At 35.4% G+C, this 25,921-nt stretch overlaps 3 protein-coding genes across 9 annotated transcripts in view; 2 read left to right on the plus strand and 1 right to left on the minus strand.

Moving 5' to 3' along the window:
• LOC100875844 (fatty acyl-CoA reductase wat) overlaps positions 1 to 2,975 on the plus strand; it is a 30,542-nt gene extending 27,567 nt beyond the window's left edge. For both annotated transcript variants that reach the window (XM_076536197.1, XM_076536198.1), the window contains exon 5: positions 2,549 to 2,975. In XM_076536197.1, the coding sequence (XP_076392312.1) occupies positions 2,549 to 2,897 (349 nt within the window). In that variant the 3' untranslated portion in view covers positions 2,898 to 2,975. The remainder of the gene's footprint in view (positions 1 to 2,548) is intronic.
• The window catches only part of LOC105663968 (cyclic nucleotide-gated channel alpha-3-like), a 1,281,713-nt gene that overhangs the window by 602,372 nt on the left and 653,420 nt on the right, over positions 1 to 25,921 (minus strand). For all 5 annotated transcript variants that reach the window (XM_076536535.1, XM_076536536.1, XM_076536533.1 and 2 more), the window contains one exon: positions 21,327 to 21,547. In XM_076536535.1, coding sequence (XP_076392650.1) covers positions 21,327 to 21,547 — 221 coding nt within the window. The remainder of the gene's footprint in view (positions 1 to 21,326; positions 21,548 to 25,921) is intronic.
• LOC143265284 (uncharacterized) overlaps positions 1 to 25,921 on the plus strand; it is a 392,112-nt gene that overhangs the window by 85,252 nt on the left and 280,939 nt on the right. The window lies entirely within an intron of this gene.

The raw sequence follows: 25,921 nt of genomic DNA on the forward strand, positions 1-25,921 counted from the left end.
ATATACTTAATTAGAAATATCTCTATTTGATACTTTTGTGTTATGAATAACAAGTATAGCGAAGTATTGTAACAATGATAAACAGATCTGAATAAAAATAAAGATATGGTGTTCATTCGGTAAATACCCGCTTAATATTTTATAGATTTTAAGTGTTTTATATTACTATTACGGATAGAAGAAAAGTTTTTTAAGGAAGAGTATTAAGTATCAACTAAAAGCATCCAGTTTATTGGTTGCAAATTAAAGAGGTTTTCGAGTGCAATAGATGAAGAGCAATAGTGCACGGGTTCGCCCGTGCCTAAAACACCAAGAGTGTAAGTCTGTTTTGTTTTTCTACTGACAAGGGACCATCTCGAAGTGATAATCTCCGATTTTGATGAAACTTGGATATAATGTAGTTCTCGAAAAAATATTCGACACGTATTTTTTTTTAGCTGCTATCATTCATGTTAAGGGGGTGAAAATAGCCCTCGAAGTTGGGGGTTGAAACCATATTTTTGGGAATATCTCCGGAACTAAAGAAGATAATTGAATTCTTTTTTTTGTAAATTGTTCGTCTTTAGATAGGAAATGTTTGTGCGAAAAAAAATTTCAAGAAACTTTATTTGTTTAAATAATATTTAAAAAATTTATCATTTTTGTTTAAATTTTTGCACTAAATTTTGATCTATTTTTTTGCAACTTCGTGTACGTAAACTATAGACAAAAATAGAGGATACGTGTTTTTGGAATTTGTTGTTTGTTGCAATGTTTATTAGATATATAATTTAAAGTCACCTCGTGTGAAGAGGGGTAATCAGCATTTTTATTAAAAATATCATTATTTTTACAATCTTTTACATTATTTTAGAGATTTTATACCTCTATATATGCCGTTAATTGATTTCTGAATGATTATTGTAAGCGTCGCAGGTATGAGCGTGACGCGGTTAGAATCAACGCCGAAAGGAACATAGGCATTTGTGGCCAATATTGTTAAAAAATAATTTAATTTATTTTTATTTTCTGAGTTTCTTAAAAAATCCCAATGTTTCCAAAAGTTCTAAATATTTTATATAGAATGAAGTCTTTGCGCCTGTAAAAGTATAAAAGCAGTATTGGCCATAAAAGCCTATGTTCCTTACGGCGCGGTGTTGATCATAACCGCGTCACGCTCATACCTGCAACGCTTACAATAATTATTGAGAAATCAATTAATTGCATATGAAGAGGTATAAAATGTCTAAAATATAGTAAAAGATTGTAAAAATAATGATATTTTTAATAAAAATGCTGATTACCCCTCTTCACAGGAGGTGACTTTAAATTATATATCTAATAAACATTGCAACAAACAACAAATTCCAAAAACACGTATCCTCTATTTTTGTCCATAGTTTACGTACACGAAGTTGCAAAAAAATAGATCAACATTTAGTGCAAAAATTTAAACAAAAATGATAAAATTTTTAAATATTATTTAAACAAATAAAGTTTCTTGAAATTTTTTTTCGCACAAACATTTCCTATCTAAAGACGAACAATTTACAAAAAAAAAGAATTCAATTATCTTCTTTAGTTCCGGAGATATTCCCAAAAATATGGTTTCAACCCCCAACTTCGAGGGCTATTTTCACCCCCTTAACATGAATGATAGCAGCTAAAAAAAAATACGTGTGGAATATTTTTTCGAGAACTACTTTATATCCAAGTTTCATCAAAATCGGAGATTATCACTTCGGGATGGTCCCTTGTGAGTACAGATCAAACATATTTAGTTTATCGATTACAAACTAGAAAAGTTTTCGGGTGTAGTAGATCAGAAGTTATACTCTGGGTTTCCAAGTAAAGTGTCTGTCGAACGTTCCTACGTATTGATTCCGTCGTATGTCGATAAATTGTTTGGATGCGAATGTAAAAAAGCCAAGAAGAAAAATCGACATTCCTCTGCGACGTCTCCTGATTTTGATGTTTCCCAACGCGTACCGGTAACAAATGTGGTCCGCTTCGTTTCATACTGGATATTGGCGAGCCACTTATGTTGGCGCACGGCATGCCGCGACACATAGGTTCGATCGCAGAGAGAAGACGGCATAACAAGAATCGGAGGAGAGCGCGCGACCAATTTCTCGAGAAATCAGCAAGGTTTAATAGGAAACGTAGCAGGCGAATTGGTATTACAAACGGAACGCGGGCCCTAAGGCTCTCCCTTCGCATTTTCGAGTACTGTAAGAAAATCAACAAGATTTTGTTATGAAGCGAAAAATCGCATTAATTAATTTTATTGTGGGACTCTCAATACATTTTTGAATGAAAGAATTTTCATTTGCAAATTTCGTAGTACAAAGTTTAACAGTTTTTATAGTTGTTATAGTTTTCACTACACTGTTACGAAATTATATATAAATACCCATTTCATGGCAGCACCTCTATCTAAAGCCTCTAAACTGAGTAGCTATCGAATGAGCACAGTATCATCTAATGAAATATTCAGTGTTATAAACGCGTTAACTTCTCAACACATTAGAATTTTTCAAAGTCTTATGATTCTCATTTATATTTACAGAGCTCTTGACGTAGCGTGGAAGGCCACAAAACTTGCCGATCCTTTATTCTACTTTATTACTACTGAATGGATTCTTGAAGTCAATAACAGTCAAAATATTCTCCCTCACATGAACCCAACAGATTATGAAGAGTTTCCTTTCGATTTGGGAAGAATAGATTGGGACCGGTGCGTTTCGCAATATTTGCGCGGAATCAAATTGAATGTTATGAAGGAATCGCTGGACATTGCTCCTGCTACTAAGAAAAGATATCAGACATTAAAAATAGCACACTATTCTTTGTGTATTTTGTTTCTACTTTTTGTAACGTTTCTTTCGTACAGAATCGTATGTAGTACTTGTTATTAATCGTAATGTAATAGTTTATTCATATTTAACAACAAGTGAATCCACTGTTTGAAAATAAAACATCAAAATATTAATAAACGATTCGTTGTAATGGAGGGACAGTAAATCGTTAATATGAATTCCATTTTTGGTGGCAGTTGCATATATGAAAATGGAACTTTTAGTCCATTTTTTAGTCCATTTCACCAATTTTAAGAACCTTGAAATATTTTGTTAAGTTTAACAATTTGTACTTGAAGGACTCAAATCATTCAAGCGTTTGGGTCACTTTATTAACAAACGATATTTACAACCTTAGAATGGAGGCAAAGAATGAGGTCTCACGATCTCATTCGCTGAACCATCTCACCAATCACTATTTTTTCCAAATAACAAACTGTCCTGATTGATCCTTTATGGTGACATCTTCATGACCTGAACTTCCTCCATTCCTTTCTTTCTGGCAGTTTTGAGGCAACTTGTTCAGTCTTGTATTACTTTTGGTGGACTTATGATTCATCCTTGCGAATCATCGCAACTGTTGACTACTTTTGGTAATGCACACTCACCTTTGCGAATCATCGCAACTGTTGACTACTTTTGGTGACGTACACTCACCCTTGCGAATCATCGCAATTGAACTACTTGTTGAACTACTATCAAGACACGAGAGTGCGGTAGAGTACGAAGTGGGACGGAAACAAATTCCGTTGATCTGATCTACATTGAGACGATCCATAAGACACACAAGCTGCAATACATCAGTATTTCGAACTGCCTTCCTTACAAATTCACAATCAAATTTACCGACCTAACCTGCTGCCATTCCAACGAAGAATCTATCAACTTATGGGATGATGATTGACAACCTTCGTTGACCTGGACACACCAGTGTGAAGGGCTCTGAGCCACTCTATATATGTACATCCTTTTTTGTAACATCAAAGTTAACAATTCAACATATAATCTCCATTACTTTAACAAGTTGTGGAGACGACGCAATGGGTCGAAAATTTACAACCTTCGAGAACAGCCAATAAAAAGTTCATATTTACCCATCGCGCGAACAACAATATGTATTATTTTAATTATTTTCGTTTATTATAATTAAAAACAATCAAGGTAGTAATATTTTGCGGAATGAAAATATTTTGTTTAAAATAAATTCACTTACAAGGAACATCACCAAGGTGTCACACGCGGATTTTAATGAAATTGACATATGTGGTAGCTTTTTAAAAATCATTTGACACGTATTTTTTTATATCTGCGGACATGCATGTTGAGGGGGTGAAAATAGCCCTCAAAGTTCGGGGTTGAAAACACATTTTCTTTAATATCTCGGAAAGTAGAGGGTGTAGGAAGGTGAATTTTTTTTAAAATTGTGTAGTTTTTAGTCAAGAATTTAGTTAGTGTCAAAAATTTCGGAAGAAATTATTTATTTAAATAATATATTAAAAAATTTGACTTCTTTTTCAATTTTTCACCCTAAATGCAGTTCGATTTTTTTGCAGATTTGTATACGAAAAATATGGATCAAAATAGGGGATACGTGTTTTTGGAATTTTTTGTTTATTACAATTTAGCAATAATTATTATATATACAATTTTCTCTTACCTTTTACGGAGAAATGAATTGAAATTTGTTTCCGAAGAGGGTGAGTCCTTTTTATACGATAATTTGTCACGTTTTTAACAATTAGACAATGTCAGATGTTTATTGTTCCATCGATAGCCAGGAAAGGTCCAGCGAGCAGGTATAATTCCGCCGCGGTACCAGTCATCTCTGTACGGTACATATGTTTCTATGGCCAATGAAACTTTTAGCCGAAGGTATAAATTTATTTATTTGAATCTTAATAATGAATTTCTTCATTAAATTTCATTATTGTGCACACTATATAACATAATCTTCAGAAGCAAGCATTCAACTTTAGCTTAATCAATTTTTATTACACTGTTTTTTTATTACACTGTCAAATAGCAAGCAGCAAGCATTTCTTATTTTGAATTCTGATATTCGTTGCTTTGCTTTAAAAGCACCCATATTTTCATACAGTTTTTAAAAATTTAGCCTTCACGATGAAGGAAAAGGATAGTGTTGGTGAGTTTTATCTTGATGATCTGTCAGATTGTCTTCATTGCTCTTCAGCAAGTGGTACTGATGACGAAAGTGATAGTAGTAATGTAATGATTCGAAAGCGACGTTCTGTATTACCACTAATATACAGTGATTCAGAAGACGGTGATATAAATAATAACGTTGAAGACAGCAGTGGTACATGGTCGACGAACGACAAGACTATAATTTTGGAACCTTTCGAAGGCAGTCCCGGCGTAAAAATTATGCCAAGTTCCCCTGAAAATGTAATGGATATTGTATATTTATTCATTGGAAATGACCTGATTGAGCACTTGGTGAGGGAATCTGATAGATATCATTATTAAGTCCTAGTCTCGGACGATTTGCGGCTGAGTGGCCGGTGAGAAGGGCATAGGATTCTCGATCCGCTACCGGTCGGTAAAGTGTTAATTATTACTTAACTGGCAAAGCGGGTATATGCCATTCGGTTTCTTGGTCGCTGGGTTGTTTTAGCAGCTGGTGAACAACAGGCTCCCCATTCAAGCGATCTTGTAATTGAAACTCCGTTAGGAGAGTGCTATACTTAGCGCCAAGAAAGGCTAAGACATCGAACGAAAGCTCTCAGCTACTCGTATTTGATTTTTGGTCGAATTGCTAACCCGTCTTCAGTTTCTCGGAGCTCGCTCTGAGTTACTCCCCCTCATTGAGCGACTTGGTCACTGAAGCCCGTGTCTTTTGGGTGGCGGTTCAGCAATTACGAGTTCATAATTAGAGTCAATCTAGGTTTGCTAGCCTGTTGGACGTATATTGTTCATCTGACTCTGGATCGTTGGGTTGTTTTAGCAACTGGTGAACAACAGGCTCCCCAGTTAAGCGATCTGGTTTTGGGTGTCAGTGCGCGCTCTGACAAAAAGGGCCATGGACAATTAGTTGTCGAGTCAAATTCTACAAGAATAATTGTTCCGAGGAAACGCATTAACTTTAAATAAATTTTGGAAGTTGAAATTAGTAAAAGAATACTGTTCTCACTCTAGCGTACTTTTCCGTAGTCGACTACACCGCGTTAGACAATAGATAAAATCATTAATCTGTCTAATTTTGCGAAAGCGTATCTAAATACACTTAGAGAATCACACTTAGGTCGGTTTCCTCGCTGCGGTAGACTATAACGCGCTAACATTATTAATTTTGTAAATTTTCATTTATATAAATTTAGAAACCGAATTACACTTAGGTAGGATTCATTATAAATTATAAACGTGTTAATCAAGTAAAATCTTGTCATTGCGATAGCTTCGAACACGAGAACCGAATATATATACATAAAGAATATCAAATTTAGTTAATATTACAAATTAGTTAGCTTTATCAGAGATCAGACTTAGGTACGGTCCAATATAAAGTATTAACCAGCGAGTTTCATTTCACTAAATTCACGATTATCTATTACATATTGTTTAATTTGCCAAGTTCTATTATTTCTATCATTATTATTATTTCAAAAGCTATTTTCTTTATTCCAATTAATCATTTATAATCTATATACTTTTCTTTATTTTGTTGTTATTGTTATTTGTTAGTTTCATTTCTTAACGTTTTATTGAATAAACCTTATTGTTGAAAGATATTGACCTGTGGATTTCACTCCTTAACCGCACACCACACGAATCCCACATTCTTTAGATTAGTTATTTGCGAAAACGAGTCGTTTAGTAGGTAAAAGCCGCTCTTTACCTTCCTAGCGCTTGTAACTATCTGAACCTAGATTCCAGGGTCGTTACAAATGTACTACATTTCGAGCGAAAGAGACTGAACCTAAACAAACAGTGACCTATCGGTAGGACACTCCTAATGCAAGAATAAAACTTTTTTATTTTTGATTTTTTTTTTGAAATTTTTTGCATCATATTTGTAACATTTTTGTCGTTAAAATGAGACCAAACACGACGTACTTCGGGACATATTTACTTGTAATTTCAAATGTTACGCGTACATTAATGACTTTACTCTAACAAAATACTGTAAGTAAATATAACTCAAATTATATCGTGTTTGGTCTCATTTTAATTAGGAAAATGCGAAAAATCTATTCGTAAAAGCTTGATAACGAAAAATTAAAAAATAAAAAAGTTTTTTATTTGCATTGGTGTTGGCGGTCCCAACCATATGCTTCGCAAAATACTTTCCTTACCATGCTGTTCCTATTTCCTTGTCCTTAACCTTGGGTCCCTTCTTGTCATCAGCCCCAGTCCACTCAAGTACCCATAAGTTACCACTTCCCGAAATCCACTTTCTTTCAACATTTTTACCCAATTCCTGTTCTTTTCCTCCACCCTTGCTAAATAATTTCCACCAATAAAAATTTTCTTAAAAGGTTTCTTTTTCACGATTTCTAGTCCGTCTCGTCAGAATTCGTTCACAACTCAACCGTGCTGGTTCATTAACTTGTTAGTAAACTGTTGTAAGATTTTTGTGCGGAAATAAAATTAACTATTTAAAGCTAATCCCGAATTATCTGAACCCAGTTTTCCAAGGTTGGTATTGTCTCATGGATGTTACCGTGAAAGACCGAAATCTGGAGAGTGTCGACTTTCACCGGTGAATGTCAACATTCTCTTCGAAAACTTGTGCGATATTACACTTCGCACAAGTACAATTTACGCGTTAAAATCCTCCGTGCGTCGAATACTGCCACCAGTACGCGCCCATAACGCGGATCAAATGCGATATATGACTCGAACGACATATTTTTATAGAGGCACCTTTGGACCTTCAAATTCTTTTTTTAAATAAGTTAGTGTAAAAAATGTAATATAATACAATTTCCAGAATATTACGTATAGAAATCAGTTGGACACCGAACGGAATGTATAAAATGTACGTATAACTTCAACGACAATAATATTTTTTCCACAAGCGAAATTAAAAATTCCAATTTATCCGTATTTTGTCTTTTGACCTATAGTTTACATACGTGAAATTTGATCAAAATACTACAAATTTTTATTAAAAAAATTTGCAAAATAATGTTATTTTTTAACATATTTTTTAAACAAATAAATTTTTCAAAAATCCACTTAGGCCATATTATTGGCCTCATAAAACAGAAAAATTTGCACTTTTAATTTTTTGTCTAGGCCTAATAGTTCCTGAGATATTCGAGAAAATATGTTTTGCAACCCCAACTTTGGGGGCAATTTTCACCCCTTCAGCATGGGCGATGGCCGATAAAAAAAAATACGTGTCAAATATTTTTTTGCGTTCTATATCATACTCAAAGCGCATAAAAATCGGCGATTGGCGATTGGGTAATGTCCCTTGTAAGGCCCGGATCACGTTACATTTCCCGGCGAGCAAACTTCGAGCGTCTCGAGGGGTCTTCCCCCAGTGGTGGGCATAACATTTTGCTTATACGTAAAGGACACTTTTGCGTATATAGAATTATTACTGTATGAAATTCTAACATTTAAACAAAATTAATGTAAAAGAAGATTAATTTGAATTCTCTATTATTTAATAAATTTATAACAATTTATCTATTTAAAAAATTATATAATCTTAATTAATTTCAATTTTTATAAAAGTACTCCCAGGCTTATTTGATTTATTATGAAACGAACTTAAAAACATTAAATCTTGGAATATGTTCACGCGCTGGGTAAAATATTAATTATTTATAGTTAATTTCGAAGGTTGTAAATCTTCGTCGACCCATGGCGTTTCCACAACTTGTTACGGTAGTGGAATTATATGTAGAGTTAGTATTATAGAGTAGAATTGATAGAGTGGCTCAGAGTCCTCCACACTGGTGTGCCCAAGTCAATGAAGGATGTAGATCATCATCCCACTAGTTGTAATGATTGTTGTGTGTTGAAGTCGTTGATAGTGACAAAGTTAATGTAAGACTGACTGAAGTAAGTATATTCTAAGGAAGCTAATCTAAGACTGACTAGTCGCCTCCAAAACAGCCAGAAAAGAAAGCAATGCAGGAAGTTCAGGACGTGAAGGCGCTACCAAAAAAGGCCAATCAGGACAGATTGTTACCTGTGAAAAATACTGATTGGTGAGATGGTTCAGCGAATGGGACTGTAAGATTTTTAGCCTTCATTTCAGGGTTGTAAATTACATTTTGTTAACAAAGTAACCCAAAGCAATTGAGTGATTTGGGTCCTTCAAAGGAAGTAATAAATGGGCACCATGTGTTTATCATCGGAGTTCGAGCGCGTAGGCCCACTTTATTGGGGTGCACAGTTTAGGACCATGGAAATAAACTTCTTTAAGAAAAGGCATATTGGCGTTAGGAAAGTGCGCTTTTCTGGCCTGTTAGAAGGTCACTGTCAATAGTTAAGAACGTCAAGCTGCGGAAACGTTCATGTGGTCCCAAAAATCCGTTTGAAATTACAAGAGTAAAGATTTGACAAAACACCCATAAATATTATGCTGATTATATTCCGAGCAACTCGGAACAGAATATTGTATAATAATATTTTTGCATGACATAAGTTTTCATATACAGAAACTTATAATTATATCTGTATAAATTTAATACATTTGCTATTACATCCTGATTAGTTTAAACGTTCCAACTAAGCGAAAATGTTATTTTTAATATAAGTTTTACGCAGTTGTTAATTACCGGAATTTGTTTAAGCTTTAAGACGTTTCAATGTTAGACACTTGTCATACAGTACGTCCGATATACTGGATAACCATTGAATGGTTTCTTTTACCACCTCGCATAATTGGCACTTACCGTACGTTATACATATAGCAAATTCAATATTATGACTTGGTGTTCTATGATATGCAAAAATTTTCGTCAGTCTTTTAACTTCTTAACAATATTTTAGATAATTTAAAAAATTTGGTATTAATGGGGTTAATTGATAACTATTAATGTTTATTGTTGAAAATAGCAAAAATAAATATACAAGTATGTCGGTAATTTGTCAATATGTCGGTAATAAAGTTTGTATATTTATCTACCAGCTATACGATACCGCTCGTTTAAACGAGACCCTCAAATGTTAAAATAAAATAATATCTAAAATATTAATTCTTCTCTGTTCTCATATCAATTACAAGATTGCATTTGCATATTAAGAGTTCTTGCATAAAGCTTCCTTCCTAGTTACAGTTTCATATTTATAAAATAAATTTGTTCAAAGTTTCAATGGTGTTAGTTGTGTTATATTTATATTAAATAGTTTTTCAATATCATATTTTAAAAACTATACTCCCATTTCCATCATTTATCAAAGTGTGTATGTATATTTTTAAGCATTTGTTCCTGTCCTGAACATCAAGCACTCACAAGTAAACCTACCCAAGTGTCACTCTCCGATTTTCATGAAATTTGGATATGTTGTAGTACATGGAAAATTAGGGGACACGTATTTTTTTTTAGCTGCGGTAAAACATACTTAGGGTATGAAACAACCCCCTAAAGTGTGAGAGTAAAATGGAAAAATTGCGATATTTTCGAGATCAGTGAAGCAATTTTGATGATTTTTGGTATGAAAGTATCTTTCGATAGAAGACAAAAATTGACCTAGGTATGTTGGAAGGGGAGTGAAAATTAGGGGGTGAAATACCCCAAAGCGACCAATTTCTTGCTATAAAAAAATAGGTTTTGATCTGATCGAAATAAAATCTATTAAAACTTCAAGAGGAAAGTTAATTAGGGAACACGTATTTTTTTTTTTTTTTACATAAATATTTGGGACGTAAGTAACTCCTAAATTACCGCTCTCGTTCGGCACTACGCATGAAACACCTTGCAAAACTGTATCTCTTAACTGTTCGATCGTTTTAATATATCGGTTTTTTAGGTTACTGAATGGAAATCTGAAATCAAAATTCAATATAAAGGATCCTTTATGGCGGACGAAAACTCGAAAACCTACTTAAATAGACTGTATCTGTGACATGCGATTTTCAAAATATAATATAATTTCTGACATTCATTGTTAGGTGTGTAAGGTGAATCAAGCGTGTTAAGAACATATTGTATATTGTTTATAACAAAATGGTTTGAACAATATAGCTTAAAAATGAAATTTTTTAAAATCTGATGACAGCATTCATTGTATGCAAAAAATGTCTATGGAAACATCGATCACATATTTTATTAATTCCTTTGTTCAAATAATTTTGTTATAAACAATATACAATATGTGAACAAGAAGAGATTGGCGACAGGACTCCTTCCCAGTTCCTGAGGCACATGAGGAATTTAACGGGAACTACGGTGTCTGACGATTTTTTGAGAACTCTATGGTCAGGCCGATTGCCAGCGATGACGCGCGCTATTGTGACAGGGCAAGCAGATTTACCGCTTAATAAGCTTGCAGAAATCGCGGATCAAATTCACGAGGGAACCGCGAAGAAGCAGGTCGCGAGTGTGCAAGAAGATTCTGTTCAGGAAAGACTTTTAAAACGTCTGGAAAATTTAGAGTTGCAAATCGCGGAATTGTCAAGGTCACGACCGCGGGATCGTTCGACAAGTGGGCATCGTAACCGATCGCGATCCGACAGTACTAAGCGTCGAAAGTCGTCATCTAAAAGAATTTGCTGGTTTCATAAGAAATTCGGGAACCATTCGACGAGGTGCCGCCCGCCGTGCAGTTTCGTGTCGGGAAACGCGGGAATACGCCACTGAGTGCGGCAATCAGTGACGGTCCAAAGACTAGCCGCTTATTCGTGAATGATCGTGGGGAAAATTTAGAGTACCTGGTCGATACGGGCTCGGATCTGTGCGTGTACCCTCGCACGCGTGTTAAGGACCGAGTCGTGAAGACGACTTACGAACTGTTCGCGGCTAACGGGTCCATCATCAGCACATATGGGACGAGGACCTTCAATCTGGACCTAGGATTGCGTCGAACTTTTCCCTGGAAGTTCGTCATCGCCAACGTCGCCAAACCTATCATCGGTGCCGATTTCCTGACGCACTACGGGATTCTGGTGGATTTGCAAGGCCGACGACTTTTGGACAAGACGACATCGCTAACTTCTGCGGGTAGGATAATTCGCGATAAAGTACAATCGGTAAAAACAGTTGTTGGTAACTCGCCTTACGACCGGTTATTAGCCGAGTTTCCTAGGGTAGTACGACCTACGGAGGTTTCGCGAAATGTTAAGCATAACGTCGTACATTACATTCATACTACCCCCGGGCCGCCGACATACTGTAAACCGCGCTGATTATCGCCGGAATTGTTTAAAATCGCACGAACAGAGTTTGAAAATCTCATGCGCCAGGGTCACATACGACCTTCGAAAAGCCAATGGGCCTCCGCCCTACACATGGTAACGAAGAAGGACAACGGATGGCGGCCTTGCGGAGATTACCGCGCGTTAAATGCAAGAATAATTCCTGATCGGTACCCTATCCCGCATATTGAGGATTTTTCGCGTACGTTGTTCGGAAAAAAAAGTATTTTCTAGAATAGATTCAGTTCGAGCGTATCACCAAATCCCTGCGCATTCCGATGATGTAGAAAAAACAGCAATAACAACGCCATTTGGTATATTTGAATATGTATCTATGCCATTCGGTTTAAGAAACGCCGCGCAAACGTTTCAACGTTTCATTGATACGGTTCTAAGAGGACTAGACTTTTGTTACGCGTACATCGATGATGTATTAATTGCGTCGGATAGCGAAGCGGAACATGAGGAACATGTTAGGAAACTCCTTGCACGTTTAGATAAATTCGGTATAACTATCAATCCCACTAAATGTGTATTCGCTGTGAATGAGGTCGAATTTCTCGGGTACACGGTAAATAGCCAAGGTACAAAGCCATTATCGCGGAAAGTTCAGTCTATCTTAGATTTTCCAAAGCCGACTACCGTGAAACAATTACGTGGTTTTCTAGGAATGATTAATTTTTATAGAAGATTTATTCCTAACGCCGCTCAGATTTAGGCTCCTCTCAATAAATTGCTTCAAGGTCGAAAATTGAAGAGTAATTCTCCTCTTCATTGGACCCCCGAAGCAGACATCGCGCTAGATAAATTAAAGAACGCCTTAGCAGACGCCGCCCTTTTAGCGCATCCCTCCACACTCTCGCAACTTGCGATTATGGTGGATGCGTCGGACTTCGCGTTAGGTGCAACGTTACAACAGCGAGAAGGAAATTCGTGACAACCCCTTGCTTTTCATTCGAAATCCTTATCGCCTGCACAACGTAAGTATAGTGCGTATGATCGGGAGTTATTAGCTATATATTCAGCGATTAAGCAATTTCGCCACGCGTTGGAAGGTCGGATGTTTACAGTATACACCGATCATAAGCCAATTGTCTTTGCATTTAAGCAAAAACCTGAAAAATGTACCCCGAGACAATTTCGGTATTTAGATTTCATTGGCCAATTCACGACAGATATTCGGCACATTAGTGAGAAAGAAAACGAAGTGGCTGATGCTCTATCTCGTGTAGAATCCGTTTCCGTAGCCATTAATTATGACGATTTAGCGGAATCGCAAAATACTGATAAAGAATTAAAGAAATTAATAGGATCCGAGACTTCTTTGCAACTAAAACGGGTTAAATTAATAGCAAGTGACGCCCACGTTTATTGCGACATTTCGACAGGCAATATTCGTCCTTTCGTAACAAAACCCTTCCGACGGCAAGCGTTCGAATCCGTACATAGGCTCGCGCATCCAGGCGTTAAAGCTACGGTTAAGTTAATTAAAAAGCGTTTTGTGTGGCCGTCGATGGAGAAGGACTGTCGCGAATGGGTTAGGAGCTGTTTGGAGTGTCAACGTGCAAAGATTTCTAGGCATTGTGTAAGTCCGGTTGGTAATTTTGCATCACCGTCCGCTAGATTTGAACATATTCATATTGATCTAGTGGGTCCGTTACCATCATCGCGAGGATTTAAATATTGTTTAACTTGCGTGGATAGGTTTACGCGTTGGCTGGAAGTTTTCCCACTCGAAAACATTGAAGCCGAAACAGTCGCGCGCACTTTGTTAAACGGTTGGATCGCGCGTTTCAGTACACCATTACGAATAACAACAGACCAGGGTAGACAATTCGAATCCCGGTTATTTAGCCAATTATATAATTTCTTAGGATCGACGCATCTAAGAACGACTGCGTATCACCCTGCGGCGAATGGGATGGTCGAACGTTTTCATAGACAACTAAAGGCAGCTATTAAATGTCATGGTGACGAACGATGGACCGACGTTTTACCTATTGTATTGTTAGGGATTCGTTCTGCTTTTCGACCCGATTTAAAAGCATTCGCCGCGGAATTAGTTTATGGTGAAACTTTGCGTTTGCCAGCGGAATTTTTCAAGAATTCTGAAAGAACTAATACAGATCCGATAGAATTAGTCGATCAACTGCGTACTGAGTTTCGTAAATTACGACCGGTATCAGGTTTGCGACACGGGGAAAAGAAAGTATGTATTCTTGTTTAAAGATTTAGATACTGCGTCTCACGTTTTTGTTCGCGTCGACGCAACGAAAGGTTCTTTACAACAACCTTACGAAGGACCATTTCCAGTAATTTCCCGTTCTGAAAAAACTTTTATAATTCGGATTAAAGATAAAGATACCACAGTTTCCATAGACAGGCTAAAACCGGCATATACTCGTATATTCGAACCCGACGATACAACGAGCGATATTAATGAACAAACGCCAGTATATTTCATGCGTCAACCTACGACGTGTGATCAGCCAATTAGTACTGACAAACCGTATCAAACGCGTTCGGGTAGACGTGTAAGATTCCCGGATCGTTTAGAGGTTGGTCGCTAGCGGTACAAGTAGTTTTAATTGTACATAGTAGGTTAAGAAATGTAAATAAACTTTAGGCTTAAACTAGTTGTAATTAGTTGTAAGAGCGCCGCTAGTTAGTCCATGTAATTGTTATGTATTTTTTGTATAACATAGCGTTGGCACTGGTAAGGGGGTGATGTAGCGGCTGGCTTCGTAATTTTCAAGCGATCATTGTAAGTGCAAAAGGCCAGCACGGTTTACGACGTATACGGTCAAAACGGCTATTTTTGAGGATACCGTTAGATTTTCTCGAGGCATGTTTTGTAGTTTTTCGTCAACGGTCTCAATAGCTACGTACGGCATCATAAACCGGGGATTTCCGAAGGGACCACGGTTCCGGGCCTGGCGGTCCCTGACAGTGCAGGGGAGCGGTAAGTGGTCACCGGGAAATCCCGCTGCATTGCCAAATTTGTCGTTTTGGAAGACACCTCCACCAAGGGATGTGAGATGTGTCGAGAAAACGCATCAAGGGTGCAGAGAGCAGTTCTTAACAAACCTTCGCGCTTAGCACCTCATCCTTTAAAAATAAAGATTCGCTCCGTCTTGATCAGTAAAGACTTAGACATTTTTTATTCACCCACCAACTCCTAAAAGGTCTTTGCCAAAAATAATTTTTAGAAAAAAAAATACGCCGACTTCGAAATGCACTAAAAAGTATAAAATAATTTCTATTTCCTAATGAAGTAATTTCTATTTCATTCAATCATACAATTACGTAACAGATATGAATGAAACCTATTTACTCGTTAGGTATTATATTAAATACATTTCAACCTTTTCGGAGGCGGCGAAAAATTAAAAGATTATTTTGAATATGTTATTTAATTTTGCGCCGCCTCCGAAAAGGTTGAAATGTATTTAATATAATACCTAACGAGTAAATAGGTTTTATTCATATCTGTTACGTAATTGTATGATTGAATGAAATAGAAATTACTTCATTAGGAAATAGAAATTATTTTATACTTTTTAGTGCATTTCGAAGTCGGCGTATTTTTTTTTCTAAAAATTATTTTATTTCACACTTTTTATCGGCCGGCAAGACGTGTTTGTAGAAACAGTAGAAAATCGGCGACTGCATGTTGACTCATACACCACCAGAGACACGGAGGCATACGTAGAATTCAATATATTCGTAACAATAGTTTTTCGCTAATAACTCGAAAACTAAAGCTTCCCCTTAATTGTGGATAAGGAAAAAGTTGTTCAGAATCGTGCCCCTGATAACATATTAAAAGGACATTAAAATCGTCCAAAGTTGATTTCAAAACTTTTCAACAATTTTTCGCTAATATCTCGAAAACTAAAGCTTTCCGCGAAATTTTTATATGAACAAAATTGTTCAGAATCATGTCCGTGATAAGATATTAAAAGCGCACTAAAATCGAGAAAAGTTTATTTCAAAAGTTGCCGGTTTTTTTGCAATAACAACACTTTGCAACTGAAAAATGAAAAATTTTTTGATAATGGTACCAATGGGGAGTCAGAACCTACCAGATGCAAAAGGTTTCGTTCCGATCGGTGCATCCAGCTAGGCGTAATAGGCGGGCACACATAGAAAATAAAAATAATAATAAAAAAAAAAAAATAAAAATAAAAAAAAAATATACTGATCGAATTGAGTAACCTCCTCCTTTTTCGAAGTCGGTTAAAAAAGCAATTGCACAACTGGTTGACTCGTTCTCTTAGTAACGTCAACTTAGATTCCCCCAGAAGTATATTTAGCGGCGTGGATTTCCGATAACCTAACGTCAGTCTGATCGCAGTATTCTGAATTTTCTCCAGCTTATCAGATACAGATTTCCGGGTGGGGAAGTAAATGAAACAGGCGTAATCGAAAATGAACCGAATCAAACTTTTATAGAGAATAGTAAGGGTTTCGGGATCAGCACCAAGTACCGCGAAGATATTTAATTATATTTAAAGCCTTGTTGCATTTTTCAAGAACTGCGTTTACATGCATTTTAAACAATTCCTAGAAAGCGAGCTGATTCCCTAGAGGCTATGACACAGTTGTTAATTCTTATTTTAGTTGTGCCCGGTAGAAAATTTCGGTTATTGAAACGAATTAATTTGGTCTTATGCGGAGTAAGCACCAATCCTAACTTATACAGGTTCTTACTAATGATATTTATTGCATTTATTATTGTGTTCTGAGCTCTTTTGATACATTTGCATTTAACATACACTGCCAGATCGTCGGCAAACTGCGATACATAAACGTTGTTGGGAATACTTTCTGTTATGTTGGAGACATAGAATAAGAAAAATGAGGGACTGAGCACCCCTCCTTGTGGAACATCCTGTTCAAGGAATATATGCTTCACTTATTTGAACTCTAAAAAATTAAATAAAAAATAAAAAATTATACAATTCAATATGGGTGACTTGCTTTCAGTTTTTCGTGTATTTTATGAATACAACATTGACAAATGTATTAATGGTCGTAACGAGGCATATTTTTTCTTCCTTTTTTTTTCTTGCCTCGTTACGAATAACCATCAAGCCCGCCGGCCTCACTCTTCCGCCCAAGCGGATCCCTCGCCACTGGGGCGTGTGTGCGAGAGCGGCTTTCTTCTGTTTTCATTCGTTTTTCATAAATAGTTTCGTTTTCTTTTTCTTCACCCTTTTCACCAGCGGCGTCGACGGAAGAGGAGTTCGCCGTCCCCGGTCGCGGGAGACCTCCACCTGAGCGGCGGAGGAGCAGGATGGACCCACCGAGGGGTGGAACCGTCGGCTGTCCGGTCGCCGCGCCACCCGTCAACCTCCGCGCGGGCGATCGGCAGCCCATCGCCAAGGAACGCCAGGCCTGGGGAAAAGCTACCCCCAGCCGCCACCACAAAGGGGCCCCAGGATCTAGCCATCAGCTCTGTGAGCCGTGAGCTCTGTACCGCGTGGGGCTCATTTTCGTTCCGTTTGCGTGGCGTGTTTCGGCACTCATTAAAGTTTTTCATTGGATACATACTCGCGGGTCATCTAGTTATTTCCTGACCCCCTCTGATTTCCGCTCCTGATCGAACAGCCAGAAGAGCGATTCTCCCGGACGCATGCATTTGCACTGGCGCCCTGTTTTAGAAATCGTCCGTGGGTGTGAGCGTCGGTCCGTGGAGGGCCATTTTCCCTGGTCGCCCTTCACCTCAGGGAACCTTTTTCCAGTTCCCCCACCGCATCGCGCCGTCACATGGTTTGTTATTGTTGAAAGGGTTACGTGAAATAAATACATGTTGGCTTATATGTTTAACAAAAACTAATCGACTAATCGGCGTTTGATAAAAAAAAAGCTTTATAGTATAAATAGTTTGTACAATAATCATTCTATATACGCAAAAATGTTCTTTACAATATAAGCAAAAATGTTATCCCCACCACTGGGGGATGAAGATGCAGTCGTTACATTTACGTATATTACCAGATATATCTATAATGGTTCGTATTCTTTCTCAGGATTTATTAATTTCCAATACGCTGTACCACAATAAACTGGTTATTGGCAGCAACGTTTACTGACAAGTAAACCTACCCAAGTGTCACTCTCCGATTTCCATGAAATTTGGATATGTTGTAGTACATGGAAAATTAGGGGACACGTATTTTTTTTTAGCTGCGGTAAAACATACTTAGGGTATGAAACAACCCCCTAAAGTGTGAGAGTAAAATGGAAAAATTGCGATATTTTCGAGATCAGTGAAGCAATTTTGATGATTTTTGGTATGAAAGTATCTTTCGATAGAAGACAAAAATTGGCCTAGGTATGTTGGAAGGGGAATGAAAATTAGGGGGTGAAATACCCCAAAGCGACCAATTTCTTGCTATGTATAAAAAAATCGGTTTTGATCTGATCGAAATAAAATCTATTAAAACTTCAAGAGGAAAGTTAATTAGAGAACACGTATTTTTTTTTTTTTTACATAAATATTTGGGACGTAAGTAACTCCTAAATTACCGCTCTCGTTCGGCACTACGCATGAAACACCTTGCAAAACTGTATCTCTTAACTGTTCGATCGTTTTAATATATCGGTTTTTTAGGTTACTGAATGGAAATCTGAAATCAAAATTCAATATAAAGGATCCTTTATGGCGGACGAAAACTCGAAAACCTACTTAAATAGACTGTATCTGTAACATGCGATTTTCAAAATATAATATAATTTCTGACATTCATTGTTAGGTGTGTAAGGTGAATCAAGCGTGTTAAGAACATATTGTATATTGTTTATAACAAAATGGTTTGAACAATATAGCTTAAAAATGAAATTTTTTAAAATCTGATGACAGCATTCATTGTATGCAAAAAATGTCTATGGAAACATCGATCACATATTTTATTAATTCCTTTGTTCAAATAATTTTGTTATAAACAATATACAATATGTTCTTAACACGCTTGATTCACGTTACATACCTAACAATGAATGTCAGAAATTGTATTATATTTAGAAAATCGCATGTCACAGATACAGTCTATTTAAGTAGGTTTTCGAGTTTTCGTCCGCCATAAAGGATCCTTTATATTGAATTTTGATTTCAGATTTCCATTCAGTAACCTAAAAAACCGATATATTAAAACGATCGAACAGTTAAGAGATACAGTTTTGCAAGGTGTTTCATGCGTAGTGCCGAACGAGAGCGGTAATTTAGGAGTTACTTACGTCCCAAATATTTATGTAAAAAAAAAAAAAAAATACGTGTTCCCTAATTAACTTTCCTCTTGAAGTTTTAATAGATTTTATTTCGATCAGATCAAAACCTATTTTTTTACAGCAAGAAATTGGTCGCTTTGGGGTATTTCACCCTCTAATTTTCACTCCCCTTCCAACATACCTAGGCCAATTTTTATCTTCTATCGAAAGATACTTTCATACCAAAAATCATCAAAATTGCTTCACTGATCTCGAAAATATCGCAATTTTTCCATTTTATCCTCACACTTTGGGGGGTTGTTTCATACCCTAAATATGTTTTACCGCAGCTAAAAAAAAATACGTGTCCCCTAATTTTCCATGTACTATAACATATCCAAATTTCATGAAAATCGGAGAGTGACACTTGGGTAGGTTTACTTGTGAGGTATTTTTAATTTTGCGCCGCCTCCGAAAAGGTTGAAATGTATTTAATATACTACCTAACGAGTAAATAGGTTTCATTCATATCTATTACGTAATTGTATGATTGAATGAAATAGAAATTACTTCATTAGGAAATAGAAATTATTTTATACTTTTTAGTGCATTTCGAAGTCGGCGTATTTTTTTTCTTAAAATTATTTTTGACGACAAAAATGTTACAAATATGATGGAAAAATTTTCAAAAAAAAAAAATAAAAAATAAAAAAGTTTTATTCTTGCATTAGGAGTGTCCTACCGATAGGTCACTGTTTGTTTATGTTCAGTCTCCTTCGCTCGAAATGTAGTAGCTTTACGATATACGCAAACGGCGACCGTGTTATTTTTTTGTTCTGTCCTTTTCTACGTTCGGCAAAATATCAATCAATGTAGGACCTGTACGATGTACGCAAAACCTCAGACCCGAAAGATGTGCGTATATAGAATATTTACTGTACTTAAGTAAAGAAATAGAGATATTTCTACAAATTTTTCTTGAGCCCAGTTTTTTTTTTAAATTTAAACCAGTTCAGTGTTAATTTGTTAGTCCAGATCTTTCCCGTGCAGCGACAAAATAATAAACAGACGTTTTTAAATAATTCAATTCACTGTGTAATAAATTATTTCTTATATCCATATCCAATAATGCACGTGTGGACTAGAAACTATGTAGATAATTATTTCGAAAACGATGGAAAAAATATGTATAGGTAGAAAAATCTTGGTGATATTTACAAGATGAGCGCATAATTAGAAATGCCCATAAAATACAGCGAGCAGGTACATACATCCATACCTAGAGTATTCGCAGGAGCTTTTAAACGTTAATTGGATAATGTGGTATAAAAGCAGTGTGAAAGGTATCTACTATTTCTGCAATATTATTGAATATGGGGTTCCCATGAAGTGCAAGTATTATTAATGCTTTACTTTAACAGTAATTCTTTCAAAAGTTTGAAATGAATCATATTCCGCAGTAAAGACACGGAGGACCCTTGAGAATGAATTGTGTGTCCATTTTCAGACTAAATAGACAATTTTATATCTAAGATACTTATAATCGTATTATACAACAGAATACAACAGAATTTTTTGCGAGACCTGATATTTTTGGATTGCTCAAATATCAGCAACTTATTCCCTTGAAACAGAGAATCAGCAATTCTAAATAAATTTTTACCCTTGATAATACTTAAATCTGTAGGAAGAAATAGTAATAATATGCATTTGTCGCTATAAAATATGTATGTTGCACACAGTTATTACACAATTTACTAGAGATACTGTAACTTCATTTATCCTCAATTTATTATTCTCAATTCTCATTTTAATAAATTTAAATTATTTTATTGTTATTATTTAATTTAAATTTATACTGTGGATATGAGTGTCAGATGTAGTTCAATGGACAGTATTGGTTAAATTATTGTACATGCGGACGCGATGATAAAACTAACCTGTTGCTGTTGCTGGTAATAATGATGCGTGGGCGTATGAGGACTCATGTATTTACCGCTGACCAACTCTAAAAGATTTTGTCTGGAAGGCAAGGCGGCACTCCTTGAAATATTGTCTGCGCTTTTCGTGTCCTCTTCTTTTTCTCTTCTAATCCCGGTTTTACCATCCAGCACTCTTCCCTGTTTGTCCTCCCGATGTTTCTCAACTCCACAACTTAGAACTGAAACAAATCCATCGGTTTTGCATATAAATATTACTAGTTACTCTCGTTACCATTAGTAAGTCATGATGAATTTATTTTCGATGATTATTTTTAATAATTGGTACAATAAGATTGTGCTTAACATTGTTTCAGTATTACATACTTGTTAAGCTTCATGTGAAAAAATGTTATTCGACATTTTCGACTTATTTTTTTATGTAAAATGTAGAATCACCTCCTTTTCAGTTGTACCACCAGTTATGGAACAATCTGCATATATAAAGCTATCGTATAATTTATATAGTCTCAAAGATGCTTTATGATAAATCAATAATAGTTGTTACATTGTTTTTGACAGATAATTGTTTCGCAGTGTGTTACAACAATAGCACCTAAACCGTAAATCAGTGATCACCTCTGTGAAAACAAATAAAAAATTCCTTTTCGTGGCATGAACAATTGAAAGTTGAAATATCAGTTTCCGACAAGCCCGTTTCAAATGACTGCCAATTGAATATGTAGCTCACGTCATATCATTTTAAGTCAATATCAAGTCGGCAAGGGGCGTAAACAGATAAGACTCTTTAGGGAGCACAAAGCAGTCTGATCTCATAAATCCATCAGTCCTTTTTTAAACTTTAGAGATGCAGAATAATCCATGCAGATTCTCTTAGGTGAGTCGTCGAACAGAGACGCGTGTAAAAAGATAGAACCAATGATCGCTTTGTACTGCAAGAGGATAAAATGCTTTTGAAATCTATAAAAATTTGACTTTTAGATTTTTAACCATTTCAATAGCTGCATCTTTCATAAGTATCTTCAATCAAACCGAATTGTAACATCCAAAAAATTGACGAAATGCTAATTAATAATATGATAACACACATTAAGTGCAACACATTACACATTACATTTCATATGAGATTTTATGTTGCTTGTTTCTCAGGATTATGTACATAAAATTTAGAAAACTTTTTCACTTGTTTGAATAAAAATTTAATGGTAGATGCATGAGATCATTCTTTAGAAAATGGCAAAATCAACTTATCGAAATACATGATGTAAAAAATATAAAGAGTATTTTCTGTGAATAAACTAAAACTAAAAGCCAATATAGTGAGAATCTTTCAGATCTCAACTTTCGTTTATATCCCACAGATCATTCTCATTTATATCGGAACTTTACTGCTTATTCGCAAGAGAATGTATAGTTTTCGCGCTGTCATTTTTGCAACAGTTAAGTAATAATTATTTTTATACAAAACATATTTCATTATAATGTATTACTTTTTAATAATAACACTTGTATAGTAATAATACATTAAAAGTAAAGATCAAACACTTAAATATGGGTCGCACACTACATTGTACAAGAAAATACAATTATTTATTTACAGTACTGAATACATAAAAATCCACTATGAATCTGGTATGACGTCGATTAAATTGAAATTTAGGTTTTAATCCGATAACTACCTGATACCCGAAACATATGTAACGTCCCTGGAACCTAAGTTCAGATAGTTACAAGCGCTAGGAAGGTAAAGAGCGGCTTTTACTCACTGAACGATTCGTTTTCGCAAATTAAGATTGTGGGATTCGTGTGGTGTGCGGTTAAGGAGTGAAATCCACAGGTCAATATCTTTCAACAATTAGATTTATTCAATAAACGATAAGAAATGAAACTAACAAACAACAACAACAACAACAACATAAAGGAATATATAGATTATAAATGATTAATCAGAATAAAGAATTAAATAGCTTTTGAAATAATAATAATAATAGAAATAATAGAATTTGACAATTTAAACAAAATGTAATAGATAATCGTGAATTTAGTGAAATGAAACTCGCTGGTTAATACTTTATATTGGATCGTATCTAAATCTGATCTCTGATAAAGCTAACTTTGCTTTTATAAAGGTAACTAAATTTGGTATTCTTTATACATTTATATTTGATTCTCGCATTTGAGGCTATCGCAATGACGAAATTTAATTTGACTTGTTGTGATTTATGTAAATGCTTTTTTAACGAAACTAATTAATATTAGCGCTTTATAGTCTACCGCAGCGAGGAATCCGACCTAAGTGAAATTCTCTAAGTGTACCTAAATACGCTTTCGCAAAAATTAAACAGATTAATGATTTTATCTATTGTCTAACGCGGTGTAGTCGACTACGGAAAAGTACGCTAGAGTGAGAACAGTATTCTTTTACTAATTTCAACTTCCAAAATTTATTTAAAGTTAATGAGTTTCATCGGAACAATTATTTTTGTATAATTTGACTCGACAACTAATTGTCCATGACTTTTTGTCAGAGCGCACACTGACACCCAAAACCAGATCGCTTAATTAGGGAGCCTGTTGTTCACCAGCTGCTAAAACAACCCAACGATCCAGAGTCAGATGAACAATATACGTCCAACAGGGTAGCAAATCAATTGATGAACCGTCACCCAAAAGACACGGGCTTCAGTGACCAAGCCGCTCGATGAGGGGGAGTAACTCAGAGCGAACTCCGAGAAACTGAAGACGGGTTAGCAATTCGACCAAAAATCAAATACGAGTAGCTGAGAGCTTTCGTTCGATGTCTTAGCCTTTCTTGGCGCTAAGTATAGCACTCTTCTAACGGAGTTTCAATTACAAAATTGCTTGAATAGGGAGCCTGTTATTCACCAGCTGCTAAAACAACCCAGCGACCAAGTAATCGAATGGCGTATACCCGCTTTACCAGTCAAGTATTAAGAATCTTTTTGGCTCTTTGACACCAAAAATTGTTCCGGTTATACTTATCAAGGAGACTTCTAACGCGTTCGACTTCGAAAATTGTTCTGCTGCCTAGCCGGGTTTCGCTCGCCCTTTTATACTTGCAGGTTTGCCGAATTCCTGGAATTTCTGTGACGTCAGAATATATAAATTTTCATATAAATTCGTTATTATACATGAATTATAAAATCGAACGGTTTAATTATATTTTAAATGTCGCTCTTTAATTAATGGCTATCGTTTCGATATTAAAATAATAGTATAATGGTATTTTAGCGAAAAATACATTTTTTGTCCTTTGCTAATGAACTGCGTACAAATTCTACGTGAGCCGAATCTATTCCGATTTACAGATTTTTAGCTGAAGGAAATAATTTTGGTTCCGGCTATGAATAGTTTAGTACTGATTGATTTTACATATATTAATTGATTTAGTTAATTAATTAATTTAATGTCTGATAATGCCGTAAACAGAAATAGTATCTCTATCCTTTTCTAGGATTAGCGCTGATCTCAAGGATTTCGGGGCGAGCATCGCGGCACGTAGGCACATCATAGCGTAACGGAAATTTCTCATACAAAACTATTTATTAGAATTAGAATAAAATAATACATAATCTTGGTTTAATTGTTCTAACTTAATATTCAATTATTGGTGTGAAAAATATTACCTACTCTAAATCAAATCTATAAGATAATTACTATAAATGAATATATGTATATATTGGTTACCGACTGTCGAATTTGATAGATATGGTAATAGATACCTGATGTATTGTCGATAATTGGCAACTACTGTCGATAAATGTATTATTCCAGTTGGTGGGTAATGTACAAAAAGAAAAGGTTCCGCGGGACGTTACACATAGAATACGTAACATACACTTGTATCTACACGCATCTTTTATTAAAAAATATATTACTTTTCAATAAGTTTTTAAATTAATTAAAATCGCATTTATCACATAAAAAGAAATCTCTTGAGTATTATAATTTTGCTATTATCGTGTTATATTACCTTAGCAAAATCTTAAAATTAAAAATGCATTTACAAAATAACCTCTCGATTTCATGAAAGATTCGGTTAATTTTGTTTTTGATACAAAATTAGTGAACACTTTACATTAAAATCGTTGTACTTTTTTATATCGGTTTCACCTAAACGTTTACAATAAATAAAGTATTTAATTTAACACTAGATTGACAATAGTTCAATAATAAATATACATTAACAATTAATAGAACGAAAAGAATAATATCAAGATACAGAATTTGTGTTTAAGCAAAATAATTTTTCAACTACTTTGCTTTCAAGTTTTATGTAGGTATGCCCTATAGCATACGACGTGTAACTACGAATAAGGTCAAATATAACTATTTTTATTGTTATCTTATTTTATGATTTTAATGTTATTTATCGTTAAAAAGGAGTAATAACTGAAATGAATTATGAATCGAATATAGGGTGGGTGATGTTAGACGTTAGTAAACAACTTATAACTGACAGAAATTGATAGCAGGCATTGAATTTCCAAGTTTGACGGACGATGTAATAATTAGCTGTGGTGCTCTATGAAACGGTAGGGATGGATTACGATATTGATAACAATGATTAAAGG

Source organism: Megachile rotundata, chromosome 10 (genome assembly GCF_050947335.1).
Source record: "Megachile rotundata isolate GNS110a chromosome 10, iyMegRotu1, whole genome shotgun sequence".
Classification (NCBI taxonomy): Eukaryota; Metazoa; Arthropoda; class Insecta; order Hymenoptera; family Megachilidae; genus Megachile; species Megachile rotundata.